Here is a 16,697-nt window from a genome sequence, read left to right on the forward strand (position 1 = left end):
TACCTAAATGGAAAAAATACTTGCAACATATATAAGTGACAAAGAGTGTGTAACTAGAAAATATAAAGAACCCTTATGATTCAATTTAAAAAAAAAGACAACTCAGTAAACAAATGCAGAAGCTCTGAACTGGTATTTCACAAAAGAAAAATAACCAAATGGCCATTACATATATGAAACAATGTTCTGCATCTCTAGTCATCAGAGAAAATGCAAACTGAAACCACAATGAGATATTACTATACACTCAAAAGATGACTAAAACTAAAAAAACCAATAGTATCAAGTGTTAATGAGAAGGTGAAATAACTGAAAGCCTTAAACACTGCTCATGGTATATAAATTGGTAACAACCACTTTAGTAAATCAAAAGAAGCCACACACAAAAGGACACCCGCATATTATTTCACTCCATAGAATTCAGAAAGAAAAAAAAAACTAGTTTTTATGTTGTAAACTAAGTTTGTGATTAACTCTGGAAGCTGGTAGTAACCAGAAAGAGGACATGCAGGAGACTATTGTTTCTTGATTTAGCTAATGGTTACAGAGACGTGTTCACTTAGGAAAATTTAGTGAGCTGTGTATTTGAAATGGGCGCTTTTCTCTATGTAGGTTACACTTAAATTTTAAAAAAAATTTTAAAAGACTGAGAGTAAAATAGTTACTTCCAGATACATTAAAAATTGAGAGTGTATATCAACAGAAGTTCACTAAATGAACACTAAAGGAAGTACTTTAGAAAGAAGCAAAATGTTCCCTGATCATAGTGTCAAGGGATAGAAGATGAGGCCAGGGAGGCAGGACAGAGCCAAATTATGAAGGCTGAGCATGCCAAGCTAAGGAGTCAGCTCTCCATAGGAATTTAAGGAGTTTTTAAGCAGCAAAGTGATTTGATCAAAGTAATTATTTTGCCTGGACTTCCCCTTCATTTGTTTGCTCCCTAAGATTCCTTTAAGACAATTCAAGTATTATTTTCAGTAACCAATCTTACTGTAGCCTATCTTTCTTCTGAATTTCTACAGCACCTCATAGACAAAGACAGGGTGTTTAGAGTATAGATCTCAACTGGCCAGTAAATTGCAGGCTAGACAACTGCAATTAGCAAATTAACTCAAATACACTAGTGTGTCTACTATTCGTACTATTTTCAAGTAGTCTGTGGGGAAGACACATATGAAATTAAAAAACAGTAACACTAGACAGTAGATGAAGGAAACAGCTGGTGGGAAGAGTAAACCCAAGTTTAATTTTGCCAATTTTTTTGCTGATATGGTTCCAGAAAAAAAAAAATCAACCACATGATGGATACATAACATAGACATAATATAAGATAAAAAATTTTCATGCCAACCTATTTACTACTTTAGTTTTGCTAGGGACTATTAGAATGATGAAAGTTTAAGTTTCTTAAACATGATCAAATATGTTACAAGTTTATATCAATGAAATACCAAAATATTTGCTTTTGCATATACCTGGAAGGTTTCCGTTGTAGTCCACATCTTCTATGCTACATCCCCATTTAATGAGAAGTTGCAAACAGCCCAGCCGTCCATGAAAAGCTGCATAATGCACTGGTTTCCATTCTCTCTTATCAGCCACGCTGGGATCCTAGAGGTAACATTCACAGGAACTCAGTTTCTTTCCATTTTGCAGGGAAAACACTAAGTCTAGCAGCTTAATTCTGCAAATAAGAATTGGAGGCTGTTCTTAAAACTATATGGCAAACCATAGGGAGTAGCATCATGATAAAGACTACAAATAAAAAAGAGATTTGGTGTTTTTAAAATTTAAAAAACTACATGGCAAACACAAAATATAATAGAAATATTTACTACAACCACTGATTTGAAAATATGAGCTAATAGGGTACTAATGAAATTTCAGGTTTTTTTTTAATATAACTAGCCACATTAAAATCATTTTTAAAAAGGAACTTAACTAGTCATTTTACTGGTTACAAGTAGGTCGAATAAAATGAAAAAGATGAATTCAAATCATCAAAGCAAATCCTTGAGAGCATAAGCAAAGAGTTAATAAGAAGATATTTTAATTCTTATAGGAAGTTATCTTTTATAACCACTAACATTAAAAATAAATATCACAATAAATGAAATTTCTAGAGACATAAATCACTTTCTAAATTAGTGTATGAAATAAGAGTTACAAAAGAAACACACAGGTAAACAGACAGCAAATTCAGAAAGATTTATAATCTCTGGTTAAGATGTGCTTGGAAGCTTCAGAATCTTCCTTATTAAACTCTGAACTGACATGAAGAATCCAGAGCCTCCAAAATATTTTGTACTACCAAACTGGGTTTTTTTTCTGCTATTGAAGATTTATCTAAATTAGTGCTCCAATGTTTAAAGATGAGAAAGCTAAAGAAGAGATCAAATTACTTCCTCAAAGTCATATAAGGGCTTTAAAAAGTCAGGAAGAGTTAACCAGACTGCCAACTGTTAGTCCATCTACAAGATTACACATTCCCACATAGTAACAGGAGCCCTCACCACTCCACTCCGGAGCATTATTTGTAGAGTGAAAGAATGTCCATGTGTTGCAGCAAGGTGTAAAGGAGTGCATCCACGATCATCCTGAGCTGCCAGATTCGCTCCGTTGATTATAAGAGCCTAAAAGTAGAGAAATAAGAATGACTTCACATGAATATAGACATTAAATCATAAATGCAAATGTAGATTATGTAAAGGCAAGCAATTCAGTAACCTATAACTAAGTTACTACATAAATTCTTACAGATGTGCTACCTGCTAAGTGTAAAAACTTTGTAGCTAATCCTAAGGAAATGCTTGAGATCCTTTTTACCATTGCCTAGGAGACATTTATACCCAATTTCACATTCTGATTTGAGCATGTACATGCAATTTATAAGGCAAGCTTTTCATAAGCACAGATTAACAACCACTGAATTGAATACTTTAATGCTAAGCTAATAAAACTGTAATTTAAACTTTGTCTATTTCAAAAGAAGAATCTTTTTATCAGCTGGGTTTTGAATACAATAAAAGGGTTTCATTATTAAAGTAATTAGATCTAAGCTCCAAATCAAACTTCTAACTGATTCCGAGAAGATTCCATCTGAATTTACAATTGGCCCAGTTTCTTTTTTCTTTTTTAAAAATTAACTTGCATTTTATTAATCTCAGCAATATCTACATATTTTTGATGCATATGCATTTATGTGTAACATTAAATATTTATCCCAACAGAGAGAATGTTTTGGCAGACATATGAAATTGCAACTCCCTTGCAATAATTCTGAAGTACCTACCACCATCCCATACCTGTCCAGGGAATCCTCAGACCACATTTGAGAACCACTGTCCTAATTTATAAAACTCTGAATTGTATGAATGTGCATCTTGTCACCAAATATCCCAAAGCTTGAATTAAAACATGAAACTTGAAAGAGGTATATTTAGAACATAGTAGTCTAAGATTTGTAAACATAACCTCAGAAATAGTATAAAATTAAAAATACGAATTTTTCCAAAATGTTTGTTAGTCACTGCCTGATATGTCTGTAATAAGTTTTAAATAAAATTGTTTTTTCAGATTCCACAACCTTTGTGGTGACATCAGGGAGTGCAGCAGGGCTGTGTCATGACATTTCTTGGTGCTACTAAGCCAAATAAACCAAGTCTTGTCAATATTAGTTCTCACCAATGTGTCCTGATCAGGCATAATATAGAGGCACACTGAATAAAGATAAAATGAATGAATGAATCATGAAAACAAGAGATGAAAAATGGAAAAAAGGAAACTCAGTTCTAGGACTCAGTAATTTGCCATCCTACAAATAAAGTACAGAAATGATTTAAGGCAGGGTTCTAAAAATCAATTGCATCTAGATTTCCAGAAAAGTCAGAAACTATAGAGTGAAACAGAATGGCTTAGGTTCACTTCTTCATTACCGAAAAAAATACATTTTGTTATTTGCACATATACAATCCCATTCAGTTTATTTTCTAGGGAAGCCCAGTCAGTTAACCCTTTTGCTGTTCCTTTTGGCAGATCTGAACATGCCTTTTAGTCCCCCTGCGCAATCTACCTTGGAATCCAGAGACTTCCCTAATGGCCACAGTCTCCATAACTTACTCTAAGAGGTTCTGGACTAGCCATTCAAGAAGGAAGAGCAGAATGAACAAAACAAGTATAATCTTCATGGACAATCTGTATTCATATTTTTGTCATTAAATAAAAAGAATGATAGGTCATTTCAGTCAATCAACAGATCAGTAAAATTCTAAAAGTTTAGTAAACCAAGATGGGAAAATAAATTTACACAATCTTCCTTTTTAAAATGAAAAACTAAGCACTAGGATGTTTTTCTTTTCATTTTGTTTTAAAGAAGACTGTACATAGCCTGGTTTCTGGTTGTAACTCTGTTAATAGCTGTGTGGCCGTGGTTACAACTGGCTCAGTTTCTGTATATGGGTTATATCATACACACAACATGCCCCTTTATATAATATACAGAGTAATTAGTTAAAAAGAATTATTTGCTAACATTTTTTAGTTTTATCTCCTGTAGACTTTTTTTTTCTTTTTTAACCAGTCTATGTTTACTACCAGTATTTCAGCAAAAGTTTACTTAGTCATAATTTCTATCAAGAGTTTTAGGAAGAATAGTCTCCATGGGATTTCAAAATTGTAGAATAGATAAACAAGATTACACTGTATAGCACAGGGAAATATACACAAAATGTTATGATAACTCACAGAGAAAAAAATGTGACAATGAGTGTGTATATGTCCATGAATGACTGAAAAATTGTGCTGAACACTGGAATTTGACACAACATTGTAAAGTGATTATAAATCAATAAAAAATTTAAAAAAAAAAAGAGTTTTAGGAAGAATAGTCTCCATGATTTTGCCTGACTCCCATTAACAAACCAATTATCTTCACAAACCATATATTGAGTGCTTACTGTGTCACTACAAAGAATATGAAGATGTATCAATTAGGGATTTAGGACATATGTAGAGACAAAGATAATCAATTCTACAAAGCAGCCCTTGATAAATAACAACTACACAGTACAGTAGCCCAAAAGCATCACAAAAGCTCTAAGAATGAAGAGATCACTTTGGGGAAGAGAAGGGTAATCAAGGCAGACGGAATGGCTTAAACTAATGCTTAGAAGAAGGAAAGCATCAAGTTAAGTTTCATTGCACTCTGACATCCCTTTAAATTACTACTGTATTTGCTCCTTCCTTTTACTGCCTACTTCCCAAATTAATACCTCAATGATTCACCTTCAAATCCACCTGCAAACTGGGTGCCATTCCCATCATTGCAAAGAAATGCAGCCAACCTCCCCTTATAGTCAGTTCTCCAGTTCAATGACACTTCCTTAAGCGTTATTCCCCTTAGTTTTATCCTGTAACTGCTACTCTGCCTAACTTCCTAAACTTCTTCCTTCACTTGTACAGCACTAACAGATTCCAAATCTTCTGACTTTCTCCTCTGAATTCTTTACTCGTTTGTCTGCTTCCTCCCATCCCTACTAGTAACATTCTTCAATATTTAATCCTCAATAGTCTACACTCTTCTCTATGCTTTATTATTCCTGAAATCTGCATCTCCAGCACTATTTTCAACTGCCTGGACCTTCTGCACCTGAATGAGCTACAGGCACCTTAAACTCAACATGTGCCAAATTGAACTCAACACCTTTCCTGTCAAATCTCCCCTGCCTTTCAGATGTCCCTATCTATAGTGCCATAATTACCTGTCATTCTGACTCATAACTTTACATTCTCATCACACGTTGTCAATGCCTGCTTCGCAAGATGTCTTGAATCATTTTCTTTCTTTCCCACTGTCATCAACTAATCTCACCCTCTACGGTTAGTGATTATACTAAAAATCTCTAACTGGTCTTCTTGCCTCCAAACTCTCTTCATCCTAGGTAATCCTGGGTACATCTTACTAATTTCCCCTGTTTTCATTACCACATTCCCCTGTTAACATCCATGTGCATGTATATGTATGTATATTTGTATATGTATGTGTGATATATATACATACATACATAATATACATAAAACTCTTTCCTATACAAATGAATCTTTATTCTAAGACATTTTACAAATCTGGCTAATCTAAACTTAGTTCATAACAGTCCACATACAAATCATCTACATTCAGTCAAACTCATATAAAGGTATATTCCCTGAACTCACCTGATTTTTCCAATTCAAAGACTACACATAGAATTATAGCTTAGAGGTTAACAGGACAAAGTCTAGGTTCCAATTTTGGCTCTGTCGCTTACTTAGGCAAGATACCTAACTCTCTGTTTCCTAATCTACCTGAAGGGAAACTCACAAGATGGTTGTATTGAATGAAGTGACACATGAGAGACTGTGATTGACACATTAGAAGTGTTCAATGATAATCATTATTTTTATTTGCTCCTGACACATTCCCTACTTACAATGCTTCTTTGTTACTTACCTTTTTTTAATCAACCCATTCTTTTAGGATTAGCTGAAGTTTTAATTCCTCCATTTATGATTCCTCAATCTCTTAAGATTTACAGTTCTTCTCATCTATACTTTTCATGAGAAACTTACTCTTAAGACTGTGCTTTGTACTGTTTTGTAACTCATTGAGTAGAGCTCCTATGTTTCCAAACAGAATCTAAGGCTTCTTATAGGTAGGGACTGTTTGCTTATACAAGTCTGTATTCCTTCAAATTCCAGTCCACCTTGCTATACTGATTAATTCTAGTTACTCTAATACACTGGGTATCACCATATATTAATGTATAACTCTGGCCAAGAAATACATTATATAAGGAATTTTAGGCATGGCAAGCTATAAAAAAGTTAATCTGGGCATGACTGTGTCATCCCTTAAAACAACCCAAACAGAGCCAACTACTTCAGAGAGAAAATTATTTCCAGTCTTGTACAATTTGTTTCAGTGATAGTTGTTGGTACCAAAATATCTGAGTCTTAGAAGTCAGTGTTTATTTAGAACACAGAACTAAGTCTATGGGATCAAATTATTAGAATAAAGGCAAGAGCCGAACAGAAGTATGCTAAAGTAATTAAACTTACTGAATTAATAAAAAAGAAATCCAAGTTATTATTACCTGCATACAAGCATCCTGTCCCCTGATTGCAGCTATGTGAGCCGCTGTCCAACCTCTCACAGTTACTTGTGAGATATCAGCTCCATGCCAGAGGAGCCAATGAAGACACTATATTAAGGAAATAACCATGTTAACAAGTGATAAGGCAGTATTTTTAAAAACATTTTTATATTTTTTAGGTTTGTCTATTATCATAAAATACTACTATCTGAGAAGCATCATAAGTGAATGGCAGGGGGCAGGCATAAGAAAAACAAAAGCACAAGCACACTGACATGGTAACCAACACTTGGCTTTACTGTTGGGTAAACGTAATAGGGGGTGGTAGGAGCTGTAGCAAACTGGAGACCACATTCCTTGACCATAAGATAAAATGCTGCTCAATCTCAGCCAGTTGTTGCTGTGAGTGAAATGCTGGTCCAAGTCTTATGTTTGACCAATACTCTACAAGCCAAACAAAACACATCTGTGGTCAAATTCACTCAATGGCTGCCAACTTGCAACCTCTGCCAGAGATCTTTAGATGAATCCAGAAGCTTCTGTATCAGAGCAAACATTGTTACTCTGACGATCCTTTCTAAAAAAATAAGTGGCATATTAAAAAAAAAAAAAGGGAGGGAGTCAAACACATCTTCATTTAAGATTTTTTAAAAATTAACTTACTCCTCCAAAAATAAGTAAACCTAATTACCTCCCCCTCCAACAAAAAAAAGAAAAGAAAAATGAAAAAAATTAACCTAAGTTTCAATGTAATACAGTACTACAGATCTTTACCACACACAGTGTTGCTGCCTTTATATGTTCAATTCTGTAGATTCTACCTTAAAGAAGTTTCTTTCTTATAAAGAACTAATTGCATCCCTGGGGTACACTGTCACATCAGTCATAGCCATACAGTTTTTTGAAAAAGCTAATCATCTATGTATCATTTGCCTGTCACAGAGATTAATGGCTAATAAAAATATGGGGGGGGGAGCTCAACCTCACTAATAAACACAATAAGTCATTCATTTGTTCAACAAATATTTATGGACAGATAACTGTATGCCAAGACAATTCAGGTACTGGAGAATAAAACCACTGTAAACATTCATGTACAAGTGTCTTATCTCTCCTGGGTAAATACGTAGAAGCAAGATTGCTGAGACATAGGTAAGTATATGTTTAACTTTATAGGAAACTGCTAAACTGTTTTCCAAAGTGGCTGTACCATTTTACATTTCTACCAGCAATTTATGAGAGTTCTAGCTGCTCCATTTCCACAAGGAAAAAAACCCAACCCATCTTTTTGGGGTTTGTTTTTGTTTTGCCATTCTAGTAGGTATGCAGTGGCATCTTATTGTGGTTTTAATTTGCATTTCCCTATTGGCTAATGATGTTGAACATTTTTTTCATATGCTGAATTGCCATCCATATGTCCTCTTTGAGAAAGTGTCTATTGAATTTGCCCATTATTAATTGGGTTTTTTGTTTTCTTACTATTGAGTTGTGAGAGTCTCATATATTCTAGCTACAAGTTCTTAGTCAGAGATATGGTTTGCAAAGATTTTCTCCTGTTTTTTCTTCTAGAAGCTTTATAAGGTTAATTTTACATTTGTTTATGATCTGCTTTCAGTACATTTTTACAGATAGTGCCAAGTATGAGTTGAGGCTCATTTTCTTACCTATGACTGTACAACTGTGCCAGTACCAGTTAGTGAAAATACTATCTGATCTCCATTGGATTGTATTTGCATCTTTGTCAAAAATCAACTGACCAATCAGCAGGACTTCAGAAATGGCTAAGTGAGGAGCTTGGTAAACCCTCCCCAAGAAGCAATAACAAATCTCCAGAAAGTGGGCATAGACAGAACGTACCTCAACATAATAAAGGCCATGTATGACAAACCCAGAGCTAACATCATACTTAATGGGGAAAAGCTGAAAACATTTCCTCTAAGATCAGGAACAAGACAAGGATGCCCACTCTTACCATTTTTATTCAGCATAGTTTTGGAAGTCCTAGCCACAGCAAGCAGAGAAGAAAAAGAAATAAAAGGAATCTAAATTGGAAACAAACAAGTAAAACTGTCACTGTTTACAGATGACATGATACTATACAAATAAAACCCTAAAGAAGCAACCAGGAAACTACTAGGACTCATCAATGAATTTGGTAAAGTTGCAAGATACAAAATTAATATACAGAAATCAGCTGCATTTCTATACACTAACAACAAAACAGCAGAAAAAGAAATTAAGGAAACAATACCATTTACCACTGCATCAGAAAGAATAAAATACCCAGGAATAAGCACACCCAAGGAGGCAAAAGACTTGTGCTCCAAAAACTATAAGACACTAATGAAAGAAATTGAAGACACCATAAACAAATGGAAAGATATACTATGTTCTTGGATTGGAAGAATATTGTTAAAATGGCCATACTACACAAGGCAATATACAGATTCAGTGCAATCCCTATCAAATTACCATTGACATTTTTCACATAGCTGGAACAAAAAAAAGTTAAAATTTGTATGGAAACCCAAAAGACCTGAATAGCCAAAACAATCTTGAAAAAGAAGAATGGAGCTGAAAGAATCACGTTCCCTGACTTCACACTAAACTACAAAGCTAGAGTAATCAAAACAGTATGGTACTGGCACAAAAACAGGCACACAGATCAATGGAACAGGACAGAAAGTCCAGAAATAAACCCATGCACTTATGATCAATTAATCTATGACACAGAGGCAAGAATATACAACAGAGAAAAGACAGTCTCTTCAGTAAGTGGTGCTGGGAAAACTGGACATCTACATGTAGAAGCCTGAAATTAGAATACCAGACACAAAAATAAACTCAAAATGGATTAAAGACTTAACTGTAAGACCAAATACTATAAAACTCCTAGAGGAAAACATAGGCAGAACACTCTTGGACATAAATCACAGCAATATATTTTTTGAACCAGCTTCTAGAGCAATGGAAATAAAAGCAAAAGTAAACAAATGGGATTTAATTAAAAGCTTTTGCACAGCTAAGGATACCATCAACAAAATGAAAAGGCAACCTACAGAATAGGAGAAAATATTTGCAAATGATGTGACCAACAAGGGACTAATTTCCAAAATATACACACAGCTCATGTACCTTAATATCACAAAATCAAGAAATTCTATCAAAAAATAGGCAGAAGACCTAAATAGACATCTCTCCAAAGAAGACAAAGAAGATAAGTAGGAAGGCACCAAAACCTTCTGACTGAGATTTGTTCTTGTTAAAATTCAACAAATATTTCTTGAACATCTGCTATGCAGTGTGCTAGACACTAGAAATATTTATGTATTTAATTCAACAAATTCAGCAGTACAACAAACATTCATTGAGAACCCATAATGTGACTCTAGTATGCCGGACACTATGCTAGATGCTGTGGGGAAAAAAGATAAATAAAATCCAAATGGTACCTTCAAAGAGCTCAAAAGCTAACTGAGAATACAATTCAATTGTGACAAAAACAATTTTAAAAATACGTATAAAATTGAGGGAAAAGATGCTAGTTGGAAGATATTAAGGGTAGCTAAGGGGATGCTACCTGATCGGGATTTTAACCAGCTAATCACTAGGAAGAGGTGAGACCAGGCAAATGAAACAGCATGTGCAAGGTCTATGATAATATGAAACAACAGACTAGTTTGGGAAATGACAGCAGTCGCCAGTACTGCAGCATCAAACAAGTATGAAGGGAGATGAGGTTAGAGAGGTAAGTCTACCATATTAAACAGCTTAAACTTTATTCCACAGGGTATAGAGTCACTAAGGGTCTTAAAGAAGGTTTTAAGTGATATCACACTTAAGTTTTAGAGCAGTAAGTTTCTATGCCAGTTATGAACCAGAGGTAGGTGAGACAAAACAAGGAAATCAAGTAGATCTAAGGCAGTGGCTAGGATGGAGAGGACAAATTCAAGAGACAAAGATAGAACAGAATCAACTGACCTAGTGATCAGTTCTCACTGCCTCAATGTGCATTGTGAAATGGAAGTCATCAGGACAAATTTTTTTTAACATTTTTTGATTGAGTTATAGTCATTTTACAACATTGTGTCAAATTCCAGTGTACAGCATAATTTTTCAGTTATACATGAACATACATATATTCACTGTCACTTTTTTTTTCGCTGAGTTACCATAAAATCTTGTATATATTTCCCTGTGCTATACAGTATAATCTTGTTGATCTGTTCCATATTTTGAAATCCCAGTCTGTCCCTTCCCACCCCCCGACCCAGGACTAATGTTGATATTGTGTTTTGCTTCTGTAAAACACCGAGACAACCCAATAATGGTGCAAAGGACATTAGCCTGGAAAACTTATGGAAGGAAAAGAATAGCAATTTAGTTTTAGATCAACTGAATTTGAAATGCCAGTCATATATGCATGAGCTGTTTATAAGTACCTAGTGCATAAGCTAGAATTCAAATTCTGGGGAGAAAGTAAATCAGTGAATTATTATGTAGAAGTGAGTGATAAAGCCAAGGAAGTCTAAACATGGCATGGAGAGAGAGTGTAAAGTGGAAGAGAAGGCCATTAGCAGAAGCATAAAGAATACCTATAATTTGACTATGAAAAGGAATACATATATATGTATAACCGAATCACTATGCTGTACACCAGAAATTAACACAACATTGTAAACTGACTATACTTAAATAAAAAAGTAAAAAACAAAAAAAGAAAGTTTGAGATTATATTCTCTAAGGAAAACCTGTAATAAAGATTTCTAACTAAAAACAAAAAAAGAATACCTATAACTTTAAAGTAGGTAGGGGAGGTTAACCAAAGGAGACAGAATAATCAGAGAAGCTGAAAGGATCCCAGAAAAGAGAGGAAATAAATGGTACAGCAAGAAGTCCTATCCCATTTCAATATGGCAGAGTAAAATCAGTATTTCCTCCTTTCTTCAAAATCATCACAAAAAAAAAAAGAGAGAGAGCAAGAAAACCCCATCTTTGATGAAGCTAGGAGACATCTGAAACCACAAAACGATGGGAAAGTTGCCAAGGTGTAGATCAAACAGGGATGTGGGAGGAAGCAGCAGAGAAAATACCCACACAGGGCTGCAAGCACAGAAAGACCCAGCAAGGCACACTTCTCCCACATGAGAGGAAGCCCCTAAAAGGCCAAGGCAAAAACCCCTACAGTTCAAGTGGGGCACACAAACCGGTGGAGAGAGAGTCTCTGGACCAGAGCTGGTTCCATGAAGCAGAGAAACCAAACAAACAAGAAATCACATGGAGAAGCCATATTCCTAGAAAGCAGTCTCTATTTGTGTGGCAGGGGAAGAAAGAGGCTGCACGGTGAAATGTAATAGCTGGGGAAATGTAATAGCTAAAATAAGCTCCCCACACACAACTATCAATCATGAGAAAAACTCCAGTTGGCTTTGTACAGCCAAGAATAAGGAGTTTTGCATAAAAATATTCACTAAGCACTGCTTACACTAGCTAAAAACTGAAACCAACTAAATAGTCATCAAAAACTAGATAAAGTCTGATATTCATCTAAGAAGAGACTATTAAAACACAGCTGAAAGAAATGAACTACAGTATATATATGTAACCATACGGTTAAAACTCAAAAACACATTGTTGGACCAAAAAAAGCAAGCTGCAGAAATACACAGAATATATCATTTACATAAAATATGTCATTTAGAACAGCGATGTGATCATATGTAATAAAAGCATAAAACATATATATAATCACATGTAATAACAGTATAAAACAGCAAAAAATAAACACCAAATTCAGGTGTAGGAGCAAGAGAAATGACACCTGGGAGAGACGCACAGGGACTTCAAGTGTATCTGTGATATTCCATTTATTTTCCAAAAATCTGAGGCAACTACAGCAAAAATAGTAGGATTTGATAGAGTTCAGTTTGCATTATGTTATCCTCTGTAAGTTACCCTCTATGCTTGCATTTGGAACCCAGCCACCACAATGTGAGGAAGCACAAACCAGCCCAGGTGGAGAGACCTCACAAAAAGGCCCACGTGGAGAGGAATTAAGGTGCTCAGCCTATAACCAGCATCCACCACCAGACGTCTGTGTGAACAAGCAGATTCTAAAAGATTCCAGCTCAAGCTTCTAAATCTAGCTGAAGCCCCAGACAGCAGGAAGCAGAGACACAGTGTCCCTGAAATCCAGACTCCCGGTTCACTCCTGAGCATAAATAAATTGTTATTTTATGCCACCCAGTTTTAGGATGATTTATGACAAAGCTATAGTAACCAGAACACTTAAACGTTAGACTGAATTGAAAAGAAAAATATTTCTGGTGCCTAGCATAAGGCCTCAGTCCTGTTTGCTAAATTTACAAAACTGTCAAGAGCTCTAAACTCACTTTAGTTTAATCATTTATGTAACTTCTTACCTCCAAACTTCCAGAATGGGCTGCCCAATGTAAAGGGGTAAACTTATGAAGAATGTCAACTTCATTGATGCTGGCACCTCGTTCTACTATTTCTGAAAGCTGCTTTACATCTCCAGCTCGTACCGCATCATGTATGCTACCAAAATGCACTTTCTTCCTGGCACCTATTGAAAAATCAAATTGCTTAAAATATATTACAAAACTAAAACAAACAAACAACAACAATAGCAACAACAAACTAAAGCAATGATTGAACTGAAAGCATCTGATCACTTTGGCTTTCCAAATATTTACTAAAATATTGTAGTATTTATTACAAATACTACAGTATTTGTAGTAATTAACATCTTAAGTAGACTTCAATTTCACCTCTAATATGTAAAGAATATGGAAGTTGTCACCCCCATATATACAGGGGAAAAGCTGAATAAACTGAAAGTCAACAACTTTAGTTGGACTCATCAGAGAAGTAAGGTTTCAGGGCAAACGGCCATCCTGAATCTGGAGAGACAAGCAAATACAGAGAAATACAGTCAAGTTCAGCTTACCTGGAGAAGAAGCCACTGGAGCCATAAACTTCGAGAAGCACCTAAATGGTGATTTTGATAAATTGCTGGGGGCTGGGTATGCAGCCTAAGAGTGAGAAACTCCTGGGGGCCAGTCTTAGGAGGCCCCCACATTTTCATAGATATATATATATATTCTTTCTCCACAATTAGCACATTTAATTTCTTGAGATCTGGAATCATATCTGACGCCAATTCTTGGCAAAATGCTGTATACTTTACTCAAAAATCCTTTCTGAGCATCTACTACATGCCAGTCACTACAATAACACAATGGAAAATAGACATGTTTAATACATTTTCTTTCCACCAACACTTTAAAATCTATTTGGATAAATTCAATGAAATTAAAAACCTGACAGTAACATCTTTAAAGAGTACAGGTAAAAGAAGGAGGAGGAGGGGGAAACACTTGAGCAAGACCTTGAAGAACAATTAAGACATACATAAACGGGGAGAGGAGCACTCCAAACTAATTCTGGTTATCCACTACAAGTCTAGAGAACCAAATCCAAACCCTCAGTATGACATCTATGCCCTCACATAATTTGGCTCCATCTAATCTTACACCGTTTTTCTCATCACATTCCATCCCAATTTATTCATTCACCTACCCATCCATCCACTCAATTTGGTATCTACCATAAAAATAAAAAGATAAAGAAGACATGACCTCTAATCTCAAGGAACTCACAGAGATATACAAACACAAGTTACAAAACAATGTAGTAAGGACAATGGCAGAAATATTCATAAGAACTTATGTAAGCACAGAAGACTTCTAACTCAGCTGGGTAGGAGGCAAGGGTAACAAAAAACAGTATTAGGCAGCTTTTTCTGATCCCCAACCTCACCCCATACTGAAACAAAGGGCCCTCTACTCTTCTTTCTAATAGTCGTCACACTAGTCATTACTTGTCTATTTATCTTCCCCACTAGAAGGTAAACAATGTGCCTTTTTCGCTTACGTATCCTTAAAACAAAGCACACAGTAGGCACTCAATAAATATTTACTGGATTACTGAGTGAATAACACAGACTTGGGGGTCCTCAGTAGGGTCAAAGTCATCGTACATGACGAGAATAAAAGCACCAGTGATGGCACTATCCAAGGAAGAAAGCAACATTTAAGAAGTGGATGGAAGAAAAGTCAGCAAAAGAAAACAAAAAAATAAATAAATAAAACGGGAGCGTCAATAAAGTGAAAGGAAGAATACTGGGTAAGTGTAATGTTATCTCCACAGAGTTAAATGCTGCAGAGACGCCAAAATTTATAGGGGTCCATAAGATTGACCAAGAGTTGATATCAGTCTGGGCAAGAAGTCTCGGGAATGTCGCAGATAGGAAGAAAGGAAGGAAAGCTGAAATCAGTAAGGATGGGGGCCAGGTGAACAGCTTTGGGATCCACTGAAAAAGGTCAATTACAGGAAATGAGGAGTAACAGCTGAGAAAGGGAACTGCCAGAAAGGGCGAAGGCACCTGTGGGCTGAAGGGAGCAAAGGAGTGTGGCAGAGACAAGGGACAGAGAAATAGTAGTCTGACTCACACGGGGTCGGAGTCTCCGTGGAGGAGGTGGAGGGGCCTGAATCCGACACCCCAGGCATGGTGCGGTCCCTCAGACTCCGGGGAGGAGTCGAGTCCAGGCCCCTGCTGCGGCAGCGGTCTTCGCTCGCTGTTACCCACGAGCAGCAGCGGCTGTCTTCCTCGTTGTCACTAAGCCCGGGGCCACTGTTCTCCGCCGTTCTCTCCCAGGAGCCCCGGCAGCGGGAAACTTCGTCTTCACTTTCCCTCTCCCACAAGCGGCGGAGGTTGGCGTCTTCGCTGATGCTCACTCCCGAGGAGTCGCTGGCCAAGTAGCCGCGGTCTTCACTTACCCCTTCCCAGGCACTGCTGAGGTTGCGGCTACCATCCACACTCCCGCCCTCCCATGAGCCACTGAGGCGACGGCTGCGGTCGTCACTGCCTCTCTCTCCCGAGTCACTGGTTTGGGGGCCCCGGACCTCCCTGACTCTCTCCCAGGTCCCACTGAGGCGGAGGCCGCGGCCTTCTTTGACTGTTCCCCCGGATTCACTAGTAGGTTGGCTGCCGACTTTACTTAAACTCTCGTCGCTGCTACGGTCTTCCCTTACTCTCTCCCAACAGTTCCTGGGAAGGTGGCCACCATCTCCCTTGACTCTCTCCTGAGAAACACTGCGGCGGTGGCCCAGGTCTTCACTGACCCTTCTCGAGTCTTTGCGGGAGAAGCCCACGTCTTCACTCACTCTTCCTATCGGGACCCTGCAGCGGTGGTCGCTGTCTTCACGGATTCTTTCCCTATCTTCGCTACCACTAAAGCCCCAGTCTTCGCTAACTCTTTCCCTGAACCGGTCGCCGCGTTGGCCGTGCGGGCCGTTTATTCTCCACACGCGATGGCTGGCGCGGCGGCCGCAGTCTTCGGTTGCTACTCCCCGCGACTTGTGGCGGCGGCCGCCGTCGGCGGGTACCCTCTCATCCGACTCGCTTTCCAGCGTCCCGACTCCAGCCTCCTGGTTGGAGAGGCGGAGCCGTCGCCTTAGAAACGGGCAAACTTCCGGCGTGCT

The 16,697-nt window shown here is 37.2% G+C and overlaps 1 protein-coding gene across 1 annotated transcript in view; it reads right to left on the reverse strand.

Moving 5' to 3' along the window:
* The window catches only part of ANKRD42 (ankyrin repeat domain 42), a 47,954-nt gene that overhangs the window by 31,205 nt on the left and 52 nt on the right, over positions 1–16,697 (reverse strand). Inside the window, exons 2-6 of the mRNA XM_072970712.1 lie at positions 15,665–16,668; positions 13,553–13,716; positions 7,131–7,238; positions 2,514–2,633; positions 1,476–1,611 (exon numbers count right to left, since the gene is read on the reverse strand). Of these exons, the coding sequence (XP_072826813.1) occupies positions 1,476–1,611; positions 2,514–2,633; positions 7,131–7,238; positions 13,553–13,716; positions 15,665–16,668 (1,532 nt within the window). The remainder of the gene's footprint in view (positions 1–1,475; positions 1,612–2,513; positions 2,634–7,130; positions 7,239–13,552; positions 13,717–15,664; positions 16,669–16,697) is intronic.

This window comes from Vicugna pacos, chromosome 10, assembly GCF_048564905.1.
Source record: "Vicugna pacos chromosome 10, VicPac4, whole genome shotgun sequence".
In the NCBI taxonomy this organism is placed as follows: Eukaryota; Metazoa; Chordata; class Mammalia; order Artiodactyla; family Camelidae; genus Vicugna; species Vicugna pacos.